Here is an 18656-nt window from a genome sequence, read left to right as displayed (position 1 = left end):
TCATAAGCTCTACCTGCTCCTACATTTTGAGGGCTCACTTCTGCCCTAGACCAAATCCCAGGAAAAGGGTCAGCTTCTACAGCCCACCAGAAGGCCAATAATATGTGTTTGTGTGTGTGTGTGAGAGAGATCCAGTGGTGGGATTCAAAGTTTTTTTTTACCAGTTCTGTGGGCTTGGGTTGGTGGGCATGGCAGGAGAAGGATACTATAAAATCTCCAGTCACAGGTGGTATTTGCCGGTTCTCCGAATTACTCAAAAATTCGGCTACTGGTTCTCCAGAACTGTTCAGAACCTGCTGCATACTATCTCTGGTGAGATCCCATTAGATGTAAACGTTTAAGGGAAGGCACTTTGAACTACAGTAAATTTCCCCTTATTGGTGGGAGATCAGCTTCATGTTATGGTTTATCAGATTTCCTTTATTTATGTATATAGTTATGTCCATTCTGTTGACCTATTCCTCTTACACCATGCAGATTGGAACAGCTCTGTATTTTATATTTCACATTAGTTGTTTCCAGTACAGGGGTATAGATGGCTCACTTGCACATGTGTTTCCAAAAAGGACTTCCAGAAGCCACAGTGCACACAGAAAAAACAAGACCATGATAAAACAAACAAACAACAGAATTTAACGTGATACCTTCCTTTATAAAGAAATATTTCTTCTCCATGCTTCACCTTTTTTTCCCTTAGTGTGATAAACAGAAAGAGACAAACACAAATGCTTCTGCATATACTCTACCTCTCCTTCAAGCAGAAAGAGCAAGAGAGAGAGAGAGTTGGGGAGAGGGAGAGGGAGACAGAGAGAAGCAAGAAATCAAGAAAGAATGAGAGAAGGAAGGAAGGAAGGCTAAGAATGGACGCAAGAAATCAAGAGAGAATGAGGGAAGGAAGGAAGGAAGGAAAGAAAGAAATAGAGAAAGAGAGAGAGAGAGGAAATAAAGCAAAAAAAAGAATGGAGGATAAGAAGGAAGAAAGAAGAAAGAAAGAAAGAAAGAAAGAAAGAAAGAAAGAAAGAAAGAAAGAAAGAAAGAAAGAAAGAAAGAAAGAAAGAAAGAAAGAAAGAAAGAAAGAAAGAAAGAAAGAAAGAAAGAAAGAAAGAAAGAAAGAAAGAAAGAACAGGACAGAAATGCGGTCATTATTATTAAATAGAGTTGAAATCTCCACATCTTGTTGGGTAAAAACAATATAATCCATCATTTTAGAACTGTCTGTGTGATAAGGGAATGTCAAGCCATTTTTCTATATTGTTTGGGAGAAGTTTCTCATCAAAAACTGAAATTCTCTGAATGTTGCATGCAAACAAAAGGGGGCAGAAAAAAATGAAGTATCTGCAAAAGCAAAACAGAACAAAACAAACACGAGCAAAAACCTTAGCAATGTCATTATCTTTGCCCCGTGTTAGGAAATGGTTTCTTAAGGTGTTTTTGCCTAAATAGTCTGAAAGACCTGAGACCTAGGCACGTCCATTGATTGTTTTATTCCTCTGCCGCCCAAGTGAACCTCCATCTGTGCCTAGTTCTACTAGTTTCCTATGGAAGGGTGTCCTTCTCTTTTCCCATCATGTTTCTATTATCAACCAACATTGTTTGCATTGTATTTTAGCTGCACTTTCTTTTATCTTTCTGGCAAGGGCTCAAGGACAATCAGCTTCTGTTTGAAAGGCAGACACTGGCTCTTTAGCCATGTTAGTCATAATGATGACATAGAAGAAGACCTCTCTATTTGTTTATACGTTGTGATCCTCCAGACCCATTCATCCACGCGCCTTCCATAAACTGTACAGGCCCATTGTTTGATGTTTCAAAACTGCAACAATGCTTGAATAATACTTTGATTACATAAGGTTTTTTTTTTTTTCAGAAGGAAGCAGTTTTACAGGTGGTGGAAATTGAACAGAAGCGGGCTTTGTTTAAACATTAGCAGAAATGAATGCTGTGCTGAAGTCTGATGTGCAGCTTCTCCAAGGTTCCCTCCCCCAATTCCCTCCCCCAACTCCCTGAAGAAAAAAAAATATTCTCATAATTCAGCAATTCCTTTTGACACGCCCCTCCATTTTAAGCCTCCACAGCTATCTGTACCATCAAACTGCAAAGTCTCAAGGGCTGAATTCTTATGACAGTCCTGGGCTTGGGTTGAAATATGGGAAGTCAGAGGCCTGCAGGAATGGAGGCATAATGAAGGTACAATGCAAAACAGGACGTTTACACATAACATTTGGTCAACAAGAAAGTAAAGCAATGCAAGAAGCTATTAGTCCATGCATATTCTAACAGCAGAGCTGTTTCACAACGAAGAGAATGCTTGGGAGACCACTGAGTTTGCTATTAATAAAGATGTTTAATTAAGCACTCATTTCTCAGAGAAGCTATATCTCATCTTAAGAATATGCTTAGGGTTAGGGTATTGAAGTATCTTGAATGTTATATCAGTATATGGGGTGGATGAATTTATGAAACTCAGAAAGTTGAATGAATGAACAGTTCTTTCATAAGTATTTTTCATGATGAAAATGTTATAGCTGTGTAGAAAACACCTTCTTAGCATTTTCCTCCTCTTTTCTATTTCCTTTGGCTACTGCTTTGACACCCCCTTTTAAAACATGGACCAAACTCTGCCAAATGATTCCATTTAATATGATTTTGCAAAGCAGTGACACGAGAGCTTATGCACTGAAGACAAATTCCTTGTGTGCCCAATCACACTTGGCCAATAAAGAATTCTCTTCTCTTCTCTTCTCTTCTCTTCTCTTCTCTTCTCTTCTCTTCTCTTCTCTTCTCTTCTCTTCTCTTCTCTTCTCTTCTATCTGTTCTGTTCTGTTCTGTTCTGTTCTGTTCTAATTCTATTCTATTCTTTCTGTTCTGTTCTAATTCTCTTCTGTTCTGTTCTCTTCTACTCCACCCCACTCCACCCCACTCCATTCTATTCTTTCTGTCCTATGCTATCCTATCCTATCCTATCCTATCCTATCCTATCCTATCCTATCCTATCCTACTCTATTCTATTCTGTCTATTCTCTTCTACTGCACTCCACTCCACTCCATTCTATTCTATTTCATCTCTATTTCAAGTACCCGCATCCTCTGTTTGCTAATTTGCGCTGTGGTGTTTTCCTTGCCGCTGCCTATAGTGTTATAAATCACAGACTACTTCTAGAGAGCGTGCTGGTGATGCTTTTTGATGGAGTGTAGAGATGATAATGAAAACTCAGCCTCTCTTCTTCATGAAGAATCGCTAAATTCTCTTTGCAAGGACAATGAGGTTACGAATGGTGGCAAAACTCCTTGTAACTAGTTGTGACAGTTGCAGGCTCAGGAGGCTCCTGGATTCTTTGCTTACTCAAGCAAGATGAAAGATTGTGACCTACAAAGCATCCCATTGTCTGCCCCCCCCTCCATCCTCACCCCCGCCCCAGGCAAGACAGCAAACTGCCACACTAATGATTTCAAATGATTCTCATCACTAATATTGAGTGTTTCATACTTCTAAAACCTTCTAAGAAATTCATTGGTGGCCCACACTACTCCATCTTGTTGGGCCTTTGCATGAGATGTGTGAAGGAAATGTGTTATTATTAAGTCGGGATATATAGGCACGACTTGCGACCAATATGGAGCTCAAAATTTTGGTTGCTAAGCGAGACATTTGTAAAGTGGATTTGGCCCCATTTTACTACCTTTCTTGACAAAGTTTTTAAGTGAATCACTGCAGTTTTACGTTACTAACATAGTTATTAAGGGAATCCGGCTCCTCCATTGCCTTTGCTTGTCAGATGATTGCCAAAAATGATGACATAACAGTGTTCTGGGTACTGCAAAAGTCGTAAAGATGAGTCGGTTGCCAAGCATCTGAATTTTGATTTCCCGTGGGTGAAAAATGGTCATAAGACACTTTTTTCAGTGCTGTTGTAACTTTGAACAGTCACTAAGTAAATGGTGTGAATTGAGGACTACCTGCTTGGAAGGTTCTGGCAAAAATCCACTATGTGCCTCCCACCCCCATTGCTTGGTTGGTAGCGTTAGTCAACGGAATAAAATTTACATTTAGTTTATATCCTGTGGTATCCAGATGATCTTGACAGACTTGAACACTGGGCCTTATCTAACGAAATGAAATTCAGTGTAGAGAAAAGTAAAGTCTTACACTTAGGCCAGAAAAACCAAAAGTACATATATAGACTGGGTGAAACCAGATTTAAGAGCAGTACCTACGAGAGGGATCTTGGAATCTTAGTGGACTTCAGTGGTAGGATTTCAATTTTTTTTACTACTGGTTCTGTGGGCGTGGCTTGGTAGGCATGGCAGGGGAAGGATACTGAAAAATCTCCAGTCAGAGGTGGTATTTGCCGGTTCTCCGAACTACTCAAAATTTCCGCTACTGGTTCTCTAGAACTGGTCAGAACCTGCTGAATACCACCTCTGGTGCATTATCATTTAAATATGCGGTGGCAGCCAAAAAAGTCAATGCAATCCTAAGTTGCATTAACAGAAGCATACAATCAAGATCAAGTGGGGTACGAATACCACTCTATAAAGCTTCAATAAGAGCACATCTAGAATACTGTGTACAGTTTTGGTCACACACTATAAAAAATATGTTGAGACTCTAGAAAAATTGCAGAGAAGAGCAACCAGGATGATGAGGGGACTGGAGACTAAAACATATGAAGAATGGTCACAGGGACTGGGCTTGGCTGGTCCAGTGAAGAGAAGGACCAGGGGAGACATCATAGCAGTTTTCTAATATTTGAGGGGCTGCCGCAGAGAGGAGGGGGTGAAGCTATTTTCCAAGGCACCCGAAGGCCAGGCAAGGAATAATGGATGGAAACTGATCAAGGAGAGATTCAACCTAGAATTAAGGAGAAATTTTCTGACAGTGAGAACAATCAACCAATGGAACAGAAGTTGCCTTCAGAAGTTGTGAGAGAGTCATCACCAGAGGCTTTCAAGAAGAGATAGGACTGCCATTTGTCAGAAATGGTGTAGGGTTTCCTGCTTGGGCAGGGAGTTGGATTAGATTACCTACAAGGTCCCTTCCAACTCCGTTAATCTGTATTATCACAAAGCACCCACTCCATAGTCATCCTTGGGAAAAGGTTTTGATGCCATTTATACAGAAGGAATTGCAGAAATATTGCAGATCTTATAATGGAGCAAAACCTGTACATGAGTATTGATTGCCTTCCTTTGCAGAATATATATAAAATTCTGTGAATTCTTCAAGAGTATTTATAGTGTTCTTCCCTTCCTTCCGGCTATTAACACAACTCCATTCTTCAAAACTAATAGAAGAATCAGGAAGAAAAATCAAGTCAGCATTATTTTCTGCATAGCACACAGTCTGTGGCTTCATCAACATAGGAGCAATATAGCAATAACCCATCCCATCTGCAGAAATATTGGACGAAGAATGGATTAATCTGATGAATTCTATTTCTGACGTTTTTCCAATTGTAAGTTTGCATTAATTGTCTGCCACTCACAGTGGACTATTGTTTTTGTTTTGTTTTTCCAAAAGAATCACTTGTACATTAATTTCACCGGTATGCATATTCTGCACATTTTTCTCTGGCATTCTTGTGTGCATATTTCTCCTAAAGAACTGTAGGAGATGACCAGGCTGAGCCTGAGGGAGGGCTCATAAATCATGAATGAATATTTAACTAGACAACCAGTTAAATATGAGCCAGCAGTATGCAGCGGCAGCCAAAAAAGCCAATGCAATTCTAAACTGCATTAACAGAGGGATACAATCAAGATCAAGTGAGGTACTAATACCACTCTATAAAGCCTTAGTAAGACCACACCTAGAATACTGCATCCAGTTTTGGTCACTGCACCATAAAAAAAGATGTTGAAACTCTAGAAAGAGTGCAGAGAAGAACAACCAGGATGATGAGGGGACTGGAGGCTAAAACATATCAAGAACGGTTGCAGGAACTGGGCATGGCTAGTCTAGTGACGAGAAGGACCGGGGAGACATGATAGCAGTCTTCCAATATTTGAGGTGCTGCGACAGAGGGGAAGGAGTCAAGCTCTTTTCCAAAGCACCCAAAGGCCAGGCAAGGAATAATGAATGGAAACTGATCAAGGAGAGATTCAACCTAGAAATAAGGATAAATTTTCTGACAGTGAGAACAATCAACCAGTAGAACAGAAGTTGCCTTCAGAAGTTGTGGGAGAGTCATCACTGGAGGCTTTCAAGAAGAGATTGGACTGCCATTTTTCAGAAATGGTGTAGGGTCTACTGCTTGGAAATGTTGGACTAGATGACCTACAAGGTGCCTTCCAACTCTGTTAATCTATTTTCCAAAGCACCAGAAGATTGGACTGCCATTTGTCAGAAATGGTGTAGGATCTCCTGCTTGGGCAGGGGGTTGGAGTAGATGACCCTTCCAACTCTGTTGATCTGTAAATCTGTAACTCACAAGTTCCTGCACACCCACAAGAGATCTAAGTCCAGCTCACCTTGAATGCCTTCTTATTCCCACTGATTTCCCTTGACCATTGCTAGGTCAGATTCTTGTAGAGACCTTATGCTTGCAATAAATCTTTATACTTATATGGACTGCCTGAATCTCCTGATTTCCCTGGCATTTCACAAGATCATCATTGTCAATCTGAGAAAAATCCAACCAGAACTCTATTGTGTGGCTCAAGGCAGAAAAGATGTATTTGGTCTCTGCAGCCACCATGCTAGCTACAGTACCATACATCTAATCTATTTTTAAGATAGTATTTGGCTGGTGATCAATATAATTGGCCACCTAAAAATGCCTCAAAGTTTGGAGAAACATGTGGTTAATGACCACAAAGACCTGAACTCACTTGGTGAAATATCTCATTTGTAATTCCTAAGCTAAACCAAAGAGACAAGAGGGACACCACCAAAGCTTCTAAGAGTTCATGACCAAGTAAGACATTCGACCTTTTCATTCCTCTCAGGTAGTTCTCAATTTAAAACCTCAAAGGGAACCAGAATATCTGTTGTAAATCATTGCAAAGTCATTCAAATCAGACTCAACATTACAACAATTTTTGTGGTCATCGTTAAGGGAATCTGGCTTCCAATCGATCAATCGATCTATATCTATATCTATATCTATATCTATATCTATATCTATATCTATATCTATATCTAATCTATATCTATATCTAATCTATATCTAATCTATATCTATATCTATATCTATATCTATATCTATATCTATATCTATATCTATCTATCTATCTATCTATCTATCTATCTATCTATCTATCTATCTATCTATCTCACCGGATATATTTCTCCCATCAGAGCTGGACGCAGTCTTAAAAACTTGGCTGGTGGGATAGATAGATGGATAGATGGATAGATGGATAGATGGATAGATGGATGGATAGATAGATAGATAGATAGATAGATAGATAGATAGATAGATAGATAGATAGATAGATAGATAGATAGATATAGATATAGATCTACCTACCTACCTATCTACATCTATCTATCTATCTATCTATCTATCTATCTATCTATCTATCTATCTATCTATCTATCTATCTATCTATCTATCTATCTATCTATCTATCTATCTCACCGGATATATTTCTCCCATCAGAGCTGGACGCAGTCTTAAAAACTTGGCTGGTGGTATAGATAGATAGATGGATAGATGGATAGATAGATAGATAGATATAGATAGATAGATATAGATATAGATCTACCTACCTACCTATCTACATCTATCTATCTATCTATCTATCTATCTATCTATCTATCTATCTATCTATCTATCTATCTATCTATCTATCTATCTCACCAGCCACGTTTTTAAGATTGCTTCCAGCTCTGAGGGGAGAGATATATCTGGTGCAGCTGTGCAATGAAAGTACTGACAATTCTGTGCTTTGACCTGCCTTTAATATATAGGCAAAGGAAGCGGCTCTCATTAATGGCTAATGCTTTCAGAACAGATTTGTTGAATCATCCAGGGTGACAACAGCTGACAATCCTATTTTCTTATGAAAGTCCTGGGCCGAAATTTGAAAAAAGATGGTAAAGGAGTTTGGAACTCATTAATGGCTTTATTAATGGCAAATTAAAGCGATCTTTTTTCTCAAGTTCTGAACATTCCAGGAACCTTTGCAAAGTGGAAAATAATAAAAGCTGAGAGCAGGCCAGTTCTGGGACCACAGCCTGGACTATTCCACTAATGGGTATACTGGCAATGGGCCCAGTATCAATGGGGCAGGTGCTACTGCTGGAGAAAGAGTCACAGAACTGCCTTGGGGGGGTCTGCTGGTCCAATCCACTGCTTGAGCAGGAGAACTTATACCATTCAGCCTTACCAGTGAGGAGTGTTAATTAAGCTTAGTTTGTCAAAGCATGCACTTTCACTTCCTTATTCTATATCCTTCCTAAACTGCTTTTGAGAGCCACCTCTGCCACGAGTAACTAGCTTTTTGGAATCTAGAGAGGCCAGATATCACTTTTAACAGATTAAGAGAGTTGGAAGCAGAGGTGGTATTCAGCAGGTTCTGGAGAACTGGTAGTGGAAATATTGAGTAGTTTGGAAAACCAGTAAATATCACCTCTGACTGGCCCCGCCAACCCCATCTATTCTTTGCCTCCTGAGTCTTCTTTTGTCGCCCTGCACAGGAGAAGGGAGCTGGAAAGCAGGTTAATGGGGTGGGGAGGGAATGGATTTGGTAGTAACCTTCCCCTGCCACGCCCACCAAGCCACATCCATAGAATATTGGACGACTGCTCTCATGTCTCCCCTGGTCCTTCTCTTCCCTAGACTAGCCAAGCCTAGTTCCTGCAACCATTCATTGTATGTTTTAGCCTCCAGTCCCCTCATCATCCTGGTTGCTCTTCTCTGCACCTTTGCTAGAGTCCCCACATCTTTAATTTATGCTTTCTGATATTACATCTATCAAAACTGAATTGTACCTAGTTTCCCATTTCTCCATACTGAGTAAGCTTAAGGATATTTCCATTTTGCTTTGGGACTCTGCTATAAAAAGCATGAAAAGTTTCAAAGGGAGAACACTTTGAGGAAATCTGAACCCAAGAAGCTCATTTTGTATAGATGAAGACAGGTGTTAAAGTTATTTAACCAGACAAGGTAAGTTCACTGTTGGTTCACTAACATGCTGGATTTCATGGACATATGAGCCATACGGTTATCAAGCCTTCAAGCTGTACTATTGATTTTTGACAGACTGTTGACATACTCTTTTCAGAGGACTGAGTAAACCCATTAAGAAATGTAAGAAAACAGAGACCTGTCAGTTCTGGACTTGTCTGCCAGCAAAACGTCTAGACTAATTTTCAGCTGTTTATTTTTATTTTTTATTTTGCATTACGGTTGATCTTATTCGGGACACCTGCTGTTGAACAGGAGTTCCCCATATGGTAACTGGTAGAAGTCAGCAACTAGAATACTACTTGGTGCACAAAACAGGCACCACGTGATATCAGTGCTGCTGTACAATGTTCTGCTGCTTGCTAATTGTTTACTGCGATCAATTTGAAACATTGATTTTAATCTTCAAAGCTCTGGGCAGCTTATGACCCATCTTCGTAGGGGACAGACAGTCTGTCTCATTATGAAGCTATTCAATTATTAAGAACACCCAGAAAAAAAAAGACTTTTTGAAGATGTTGCCATTTCAGAATCCCTTATCAATAAGGAAGAATATTGGTAGCTTTGGGGTTGATATAAGGAATCCTTGGTGTTCTCTGAGCTTGGTTGTTTTCTTGCCGATGTTTCATTACCAAACCAGGTAGCATCATCAGTGCTAGGGCTAGTTTGAGTAATGAAATGTCAGCAAGAAAACAACCAAGTTTGGAAAGTGCCAAGGACCCCTCAGAAGCTCTTATGTCAGGCATAAAGAGGCAATATATATTTATATTATATATTATATATATATTTCCTTAAGATCTACAATTGCCCCCTTGTTTGGCTTATCACCTGAAGTTATGAGAACTTCAAACTGGGTGAAACAAAGGGGTTGTGCAGGCTGAACTCATTCCATATGTCTTCACCAATCTTGCCAATCCCATATTCTCCTGGATGTCCATTCATTTCACCTTGAAAGTTTGAAGGAAAACTGCACATTCGTTTCTCTAGAGTTCAAGCACTGGTACTCCTCGACGTATGACCACAATTGACCCCAGGATTTTCTGCTGCTATGCAAACCATTTGCAAAGTGAGTTTTGCTCCATTTTATGCCCTTTCTTGCCGTAGTTGTGAGGTGAACATCTGCAGTGATTAATCAGTTAGGAACAGCGTTGTTCAGTGAATCTGGCTTCCCCATTGTCTTTGCTGGCCAAAGGTCACAGCCGTCATATATAGGAGCCAGTTTTCAAGCGGCCAAATTTTGATCACATGACTTTGGGGATGCCCCAATGGCTGTAAGTGTGAAAAAAGGTCATAAGTCACTTTTCTTAGTGATGTAACTTTGAATGGTCAGTAAATGAGGTTTGTAAGTACAGGATTACCTGTATGTGCAGGGGTGAATTCAAAAATCCCAGCAACCGGTTCGCTGTCTGGTTGTTGGGTGGGCATGGCCATGCTGGACGTGGCCTACTGGAACTTCCGGGAGGGCCATATTTCACCTTCCCCAGAGTCCGGAGGTTTCCCTCAGGTCTCTGGGAGGGGAAAAATGGCCGCCCCCGGGCTCTGGAAGCTGGAAACAGGCCCATTTCTGGACTTCCAGAAGGCCCATTTTTCACGCAGGCCCTGCATTTACCTGCATCCAAAACAGGCCATGTGGAGACTCCTGGGAAGGGAGGGGAAGGATGGATGGGGCCAGCCATTTGGTTCAACTACCGGTTCGGTGAACCAGATGTAAATTTAACATCCAGTTCTCCCAAACCAGTCCAAACCGGTAGAATTCCACCCCTGTGAGCAAAAATCTTAACAAGTCAGGATCCTGGATTTCTTTGAGTTCAATTTGCATTTAAATAAATCCAAGGCCTTCATCGGGTCTGCTTATAGCCTCCATTGTGGCTGAAGGCAACATGAAGTGAGATGGGCAGACAGGGGTAGAATGTGCAATCCCATTAAACAGACACAAGGAACGTATAAAAATAGGTCCATTAAAAATAAAGAAACTCTTTGCCTTCTAAACACCAGGCAAAAGGGGTGTGTCTTGGCTATTTTTCTAAAGCAGAAAAGAGCCCAAATATTACTTCTCAAGCAATGAGTGTAACAGGGGGCAGTTGAATTTGTACATTCCTGTTTCCCTTGGATTCTAATTTTTCTGATGTTTTGTTTGTTTCAGCTATTAGTCTGTAAAAAAAAAAAAAAAAAGTCTTGGATGAAAATCCAGACTCATTGCTGCATTTTGTCATTTGCAGTTTTGTACCCTTCTAATGTATTTTTTCAAAAATATCACTAATGTTATACTTTTGTAAATATTAGCACACTGCATTTAGCGAATGGTATTTATGAACATTTTTGAGTGGCATATGCAAATGAAATTTTGAATAGTGAGTATTTCAACATGCATGTGTACTCATCCTTCAAGAACAAAACCTTATTCAGATTGAACTATTTTAAAACATTCTTCAGTTTAGCTTTCAGCTTTAGGACTTAAATGGTAGGTTTTTATGCTTTTAACACTTTATTTTTTGATTTGTTTGAATGTGCAGTAACTATGAAGGCTTTTTTTTGTAGAGGGTTGGTATAAAAACAAAGCAACAAAACCACATTCCAAAATATTGGATTCTCTTGCTCAGCAGACAAACCTGTTCACTAGAAAATAAATTAAACACACTTCCTCAAAGCTTAAGTCCCATGGTGTCAGAAAAGTTAACCTGGTCTCAATCTATTCTATGCTACCTGGGCTAATATTTACAGTTTCCAATCATTTCTTTATTTCTTTTGTGGATTTCCATTGAAAGCTTTTGCTGATCACCATGTAGAGTATACAAATACTGAACTGAACTGGCATCTGTGAATAAAAAGATATTTTAAAAAATCTAAATGTTAAGGATCTTGTGAAATCACCAAATTTTTGGAGATTTAAGTACAATGAAACTTTAGGGGAGCCAGAAAAATCTCAAGATTTGGCCATTTTATGAGACTTAATAGTTTTTTTTTTTAAAAAAAGATCTTTAGTTTGGTGGCCATGTTACAGTCCACCAGCAATATTTTTTTTGTAAACTATCACTAATGATCTGATGCTTTTTTGGATCACTCCTTTAGATAGCACCAGGTTTATATATAAATCTTTGCTCTGTAATGCATTCTGGTCTTAATATGTTCTCGCATAAAAAGTCTAGAATACTGAATACCATCACACCTCCTCTTCTTATGTCTTAACAAGAATGCATGAGGAAGGATTCTTGATATAGTATCTGTTCTGGATATGAATTCAGGGAGGCTGAATGGTAATTTCTTGGTCTTGCTCATTGCTTTGATCCTCAAAATTCTGTGCTTGCTCTTTGCTTCAAAGCTTGCTGAGAAATGAAATGTTTAATTCTGATTTAGTCAGATGTGGGTCTCTTTGAGCTAAAATTTACCACAGCTGAGCTGGCCCTGTTGCTCTGATTTTCCCTATCTGGTTTGGAATCAGTTGAGGGAGTGGTCTATATATCTCCAGCAATATTATCCACATGCTGAAATGAATTCGATTGAAAAATATCCTCAGAAGAAATCTACCCTCAGTGGAATCTTCTAATTCTATAGCATGCTTCAAGATGTCATTGGAGATGAATTTGGAGGGTTCTTTGAAGGAAAACCTAAAGTTTAAATTTCCCCCAAAAGCAAATAAAAGATTACCTATAAGGGATTTCATATATCCCTTGAAGTCTCACTAAATTTTGCCTAGAGATTTTTTTTTTAAAATTAGAAATGTATAAAAGGATGTCAGGAATGTTGAGATCATTTATTAAATTTCTGGAAAGTGACAGAAAGGTCTATACTATACATTTTAACAACAAAAAGCCTTCTTTAAAAAGTTCATTGCAATTGTATATAATCTCAAGACTTGCATTATAGCTAACCCATACATGTTCATGTTTTACCCAGCGTGTTAAATACATCTAGGATACATATGATACATATGATACAATCCCTTGCCTACTTGGACATTACACATAGAGTGAAACTTTGAAAATGTTTTACTGTCCATTATTTATTCCATTTCTCCCAAGTTTCCCAATGGAAATAAATCAAATGACACTAGCAGAAGGCTAACAATAAATCTTGATCTTATTTCTTAAGTCTTAACTCAGATCTGTACAATAAAGATATTTAGTGACCTAGGTCCCCTCTCACCCCCCAAAAGTACACCGCCCCTTTTAGTATTAATACCTGTATTTCAAGACTTTATGACAAAGAATGTATTGTCTCCAGAGATGAGGATTCATTAATTGTCACAGATAAGGGGAATATAATTAAAACTAAACGGTCTAAAAATACTAGAACTTAAGGAAATTAGTAGAGTCGTATGTGCTTGCTCTTATGCCCTATTTCTGAGTGCCGTTGGGTTAGCCAACTGGATCAATTCTGGGGAATTCTTTTTTATGTTTTTCAAAACTAACACGATGCCTGCCCTTCCCCTCAATAACACGATTTGTACTTCCACCACCATCACCTGCAGCTGTGTTAGACACGCATACATGCACACACATGCCCAGGGAAAATCTGATGCATTGATTAGAAGTGTAATAATTAAGCAAAGGGGGTGGGACAATCAGAATGAAAAGGGTTGTGGGTTTTTGAGGTTTTGTTGCAGCAGGGAAACAAAAAAAGAAAAGAAAAGGGCTCTAGAAAGCATGCAGGCAAATTCACAACAGCAAAAACGTGAAAGGAAAGGATCGGACTGGACTGCAAACCTCTACAGCTCACCTACCCTTTTCAGACACAAATGGCTCTCTGCTTTTTAAGCTATATCACTGACCATTTCTTCCCTGCTTCAATGGAAGCAGGTGTCCTTGATGCCTGACTGATTTTTATAGCTCCCATGCACTGGCATTTTAAAAACCCTGCTAAACCTTTTGTTTTTTACCCACTCGTGGGTCCGGAGGAAAACTAATGGAGATCCTTGCGACATAAACTTCCATCGTAAGGTGAAATAAACTTATACCTGACAAATTTTTCATTGCTGCGCCTCTTTTGTTTCTGAATTTCTGTTAAAAAGGCATTTCTGCTCTCTTACATTCCTGAGCCCTTACAGAAAGGAAGAGAAGGAGTGTGTACCTACCTTTTCGGAAGCTAAAACATCGCTTAATCCTCCTGTAAGTAGTTTTGGGAACAAAAGGAGACGATGCCAGGGTACCCGAGGCACGGACCCCAGTATTCCTGTCTTCAGGCATCATGCGGGCCTCAGAAAGAGTTGCTAGCCAGAAGCAGATATAAAAGACTGTTTTGGGCTGTCGTGATGCAATCAATCATTCTTGTTTACTACTGTTTGTCTTCTCATCTCCACTCCTGGAGTATCTTAGTCTGTTGATGTTCTCTGCCTCGGATGGCACACTTTCAAGAAAAAAGGGGCTTGTCCCTTTCCTTCTTTGCTAGTGGTTTCTGTTGCACTCTTTCCTCGTTCCTTCGCTTCTGGTTTTATTTCCCGTGGAAGGGTCCAAGTGTCCTACCACCTTGACGAAAGACTCTCAACCCCTCATTGTTCATGGAAGGTACCACATGGGTGCTTTGTGGCACGGTTTTGGGGGGGAAACGGTGCCTCTTCTCAGCTGGAACTGTACAGGGTAGAGCAACTGGGAAAGTCGGGGGCAGAGACTCCAGCGCGAAAGGTCAACAAATAGCAATGCATAAATGGAAGATGAGAACAATAGCCAAAAAGGACCCCCCCAAAGATCTGTGTTGGAGGCTTCTGGGATGGTTCCTTTTTATCTCGGTAAAGAGGGAGCAAAAATCATGACAGCATCTCTCCAGAGGCCCCACTTGTCCATTTGAGATGCTCTTCAAAGAACTGCTTCTTTCTCTCCCCCTGCTTCTTAATTATGATGCAAGGAAATGCTCTCCCTTCAGACGGTCTGGATGATTTCTTGCCTTCCTCTCTCCCGGCTCTTGTGGCGAAGGCACCAGGCTCTGAAAGATCTGCTGTTCATCAGCACACTGCTTTTAAGTTCCTAGGTGGATTGGCTGAAGCACACACGCCTCTTCCAAGGGATGTCACTGCCAAGCTTTCCCCTATCCAGCTATTCTCAACGGAAAGGTTTCAAAGGCTGCGGCTGTTGGTGCTGCTGTTTTCGACCACTGTTTCTATGCTTTCTGCTCCAGCCTGCTGCAAGCGTGTGGCAGGTGCAAGCAAAACAATATAAAGCAGGCATAAGCGAAGCCGAGCAGCCTCGGCAATGTTGATTTTTCTAAAATGTTGACTTTGACTTGACTTCAAAGAAATGTCACGTGTGTGGCAGTTTTAAGAGCCTCTTTGCTTCTGGCAGAGGTGTTTCACTCTCCCACCCCACCTCGCCTGTCCCATTAATCTTTCCTGCTCCAGGGGTCCCCTTGAGTTCCACCCTAGGTTGACTTCCATGCTGTGTAATCAAAGCTTGTTTTCACTCCTATCAAGAGCAGCAACCAAAAAAAAATGTCACCTTCTAAATCTAATTAGGAAAGAATTTAATTCACCGAGAAACATTCAGGGAGCGAACGGGAATTCTTGCCAATGCTGTTAAAGGCTGTTTTCAGTATCTTCTTTGTCCTCACCCTCCACAAACAATTATTTTTCCAAAGGGTTTCTTCCCCTCTACCCCCTCGCTGGTACAAGTTAACATCACAGTTTAATAAACCAGTTAATAATTTGCAGAGCTCCTGCTCTGTGAGCAATTGCCTTTGCACTAGGGCTGCCAGGAAGGTCAACCCCCCAAATATTAGGATTTTACCAAAGGGCACAGAGGCATTTTTTTTTCAACAGTTCAGAAAACATGCTTTTCATTCCAGTGAGATGGGATGATGGATGCAAGCCTTGAAATGCACATGCAAAGCGGAAATTTTCTTCCAGGTTTTTCTTTTCTTCTTCTCTTTGCTCCTTTCATTTCAAGCCAGATTTTTATCATAGGCCAGCACAATTTGAAACCCATCGCTGCTCTCCAGCTACTCATGTCTAGTGATCCAGGACAAGGTTGATACTTTTCTTTTTTTTCTTTTTTGATTCCTATGTAGAATTTCAAAAATGATAGGAAGGCAGAGCTGGCAAGCAACTGAAAAGCAACTGTACATGACTTAGTTCTGCTTAGTAGGTGAAACGTTGCAGGCTAGGCTTAAATATTTAAAAGCGGGATGATGAGGAAGACAAAAGAGCATTTAATATAATATTGGAAACTGCCTTGTGTCTAGGCAGATTATTTTGCTATCTAGCCCAGCCTTGTCTACTCTGACTGATGGCAGCCTTCCAGTGCCTATGGATGTGGTGGCTAACCTTTTTGACACCGAGTGCCGAAGCGGGAGTGCGCACGTGCGTGTGATGGAAACTGGAAGAGTAGCTCCCTGATGTGCATTTGCGGGAACGCCGGAAACCAGAAGCTTAGCTTCCCAGTGCGCGTATGTGCGCCAGACACCTGGTTTTCCAGTTTCTAACATGCAAGTGTGCATGAAGACCAGCTGGCCGGTGTGCACATGTGCTCTGGGGAGATGCTCTTCTGGTTTCTGGTGCTCCCGTGCACACAAAGACCAGTTGGCTTGTGTGCATGCGCATGCAAGAACCCAGAACAACAGCAGGTGATGGCTGGCATGCCTGGAGAAATGGCTCTGTGTGCCACTTCTGGCATGTGTGGCATAGGTTTGCCATCATGGGCCTATGGCTAAAAAACATCTTTAGAATAACTTTCCTTGGAATATCAGACACTGACTCTGCAACCTCACACATGCAAAACAATGAACAACCTCCACAAAATATGATGCATCCATAGAACAAAAGAGAAGACTGGATTATCTGCAGCTACATGATCCTGTATCTAGTGTTAGACACTGTTTTTTTCCCATCGATTATCTTCAATACCGAAGATTCAGGAACATGGGTCTTTCACAAACTCACATTTTATGTTGCTAAGATAAGTACTCTGGTTATTTATTCAACCAACATATTAAGCAAAACAGGAATGGAAGAAAATAGTCGTGGTTTTAAAACTGGAGGAAGAAACTTCAATAACCTGAATAATGCCGATGACACTACACTATAGGAAGACAGTACCAGGTGGTGCAGTGGTAAGAAGACAGTATTGAAGGCTACTTCTGCTGACTGGCGAATCTCAGCAGGCTCAAGGTTGACTCAGCCTTCCACCCTTCCGAGGTGGGTAAAATGAGGACCCAGATTGTTAGGGACAATAAGCTAACTCTGTAAAGCACTTAGAGAGGGTACAAAGCAGTAGTAGGACTCAATTTTTTTTTACTACTGGTTCTGTGGGCGTGGCAGGTGAAGGATACTGTAAAATCTCCAGTCAGAGATGGCATTTTCCAGTTCTCCAAACTACTCCAAATTTCCACTATCGGTTCTCCAGGACTGGTCAGAACCTGCTGAATATCACTTCTCGTGTAAAGCACTATAAGTCTAAGTGCTGTTGCTATCCCAACAGCTCAAAATTCAGAGGATCTGCAAAATCAGATTGCTTTAAAAATCAAAGAGCACAATGAAAAAATGAGAGCAATAAATAAAACCAAATTAATGTCAACATGTAGAAAAACTAGCCTTAGCATTGGCAATGAAGATATCAAAGTAGTGGATCGTGTCTGTCTTTTTAAACCAACCATCAACAGTAAGGGAATAAGCAGTCAGGAAATATGTGGCAGACTAGCACTTGGTAAGGTAGTCACTTGGAAAAGATATTCAAATGCTGTGATGTGTCCATACCCACAAAGACCAGAATTATGAGTTCCATGGTATTCCCTCTGACACTCTTTGGAAGCAAAAATTGGAGTTTGAAGAAGCAAGATGGGATGAACATTGACACCTTTGAATGTGGAGAAGACTCCTGAGAATTAATTTTTTAATGTTAACTAATTATTTAACAAAAGACAAGGGATTGCAGTCTAGACTTAAAGAGAGTGCAGTCAGACTCCACAATTTCTTGGTTTCTGAAGACTAATGGCACATCCAAGTTTTGAGGTCCTTCTTAGAAGGGCAGCAGGATTGGGGCCAAGCTCAGCTTGGAGAGAATGATATTCCAGAGGATGGTGACACATCAGAAAAGGCTCTTTTCTGGATCTCACAACATGCCCTTTCTGCCAAACAGGATGGGAATGATTGATGTCATGAGGGACAGGTGGTCCCTCAAATAATGTAGCCCCATGCCATGTCAGGTTTTAAAGATTGCATCTAGCACCTTGAATTGGACCTGGGAAGCAAAGCAGCTTGTGGAGTGTTTCATAGAGCACATATAACTGCCATGCTGCTGCATTTTGTACCAGCTGAAACACCTGAGTCCTCTTCAACGTTGCATCCATTCAGGAAGTAACTGGAGAATGAGTGACTGAGATTGGAGCCTCCTGATCCAAGAGACAATGCAACTGGTGCATAACACAAAGGCCCTTCTGGTCATGATTGCCACCTGCTCTTTGACTAGGAATTGTTCATCATCTCTGGCCACTGTGGGTTCCCGTGGAGATGACCTTGGCTTATCAGTTGGAATGGGCCTTGTTTTGAGTGAAATACCAGCTTCTAAATGCAGCAGCGAAATTCACTCTCCCATCCCCCTT

At 40.6% G+C, this 18656-nt stretch overlaps 1 protein-coding gene across 4 annotated transcripts in view; it reads right to left on the bottom strand.

Moving 5' to 3' along the window:
• The window catches only part of ARHGAP24 (Rho GTPase activating protein 24), a 434125-nt gene that overhangs the window by 35692 nt on the left and 379777 nt on the right, over positions 1-18656 (bottom strand). The window contains exon 1 of one of the 4 annotated variants that reach the window (XM_026683680.2): positions 14206-15279. The exons of the other annotated variants lie outside the window; for them this stretch is intronic. Within the exon in view, the coding sequence (XP_026539465.1) occupies positions 14206-14320 (115 nt within the window). The 5' untranslated portion in view covers positions 14321-15279. Of the gene's footprint in view, positions 1-14205; positions 15280-18656 lie in introns of those variants that run through there. 4 annotated transcript variants of the gene reach the window in all.

The sequence above is a fragment of the Notechis scutatus genome, chromosome 4 (assembly GCF_049901735.1).
Source record: "Notechis scutatus isolate UNSWTSFEM ecotype Mainland chromosome 4, rNotScu1.2, whole genome shotgun sequence".
Lineage (NCBI taxonomy): Eukaryota > Metazoa > Chordata > Lepidosauria > Squamata > Elapidae > Notechis > Notechis scutatus.
Note: the sequence above shows the minus strand (reverse complement) of the source record. Positions and strands in the feature narration are given on the sequence as shown.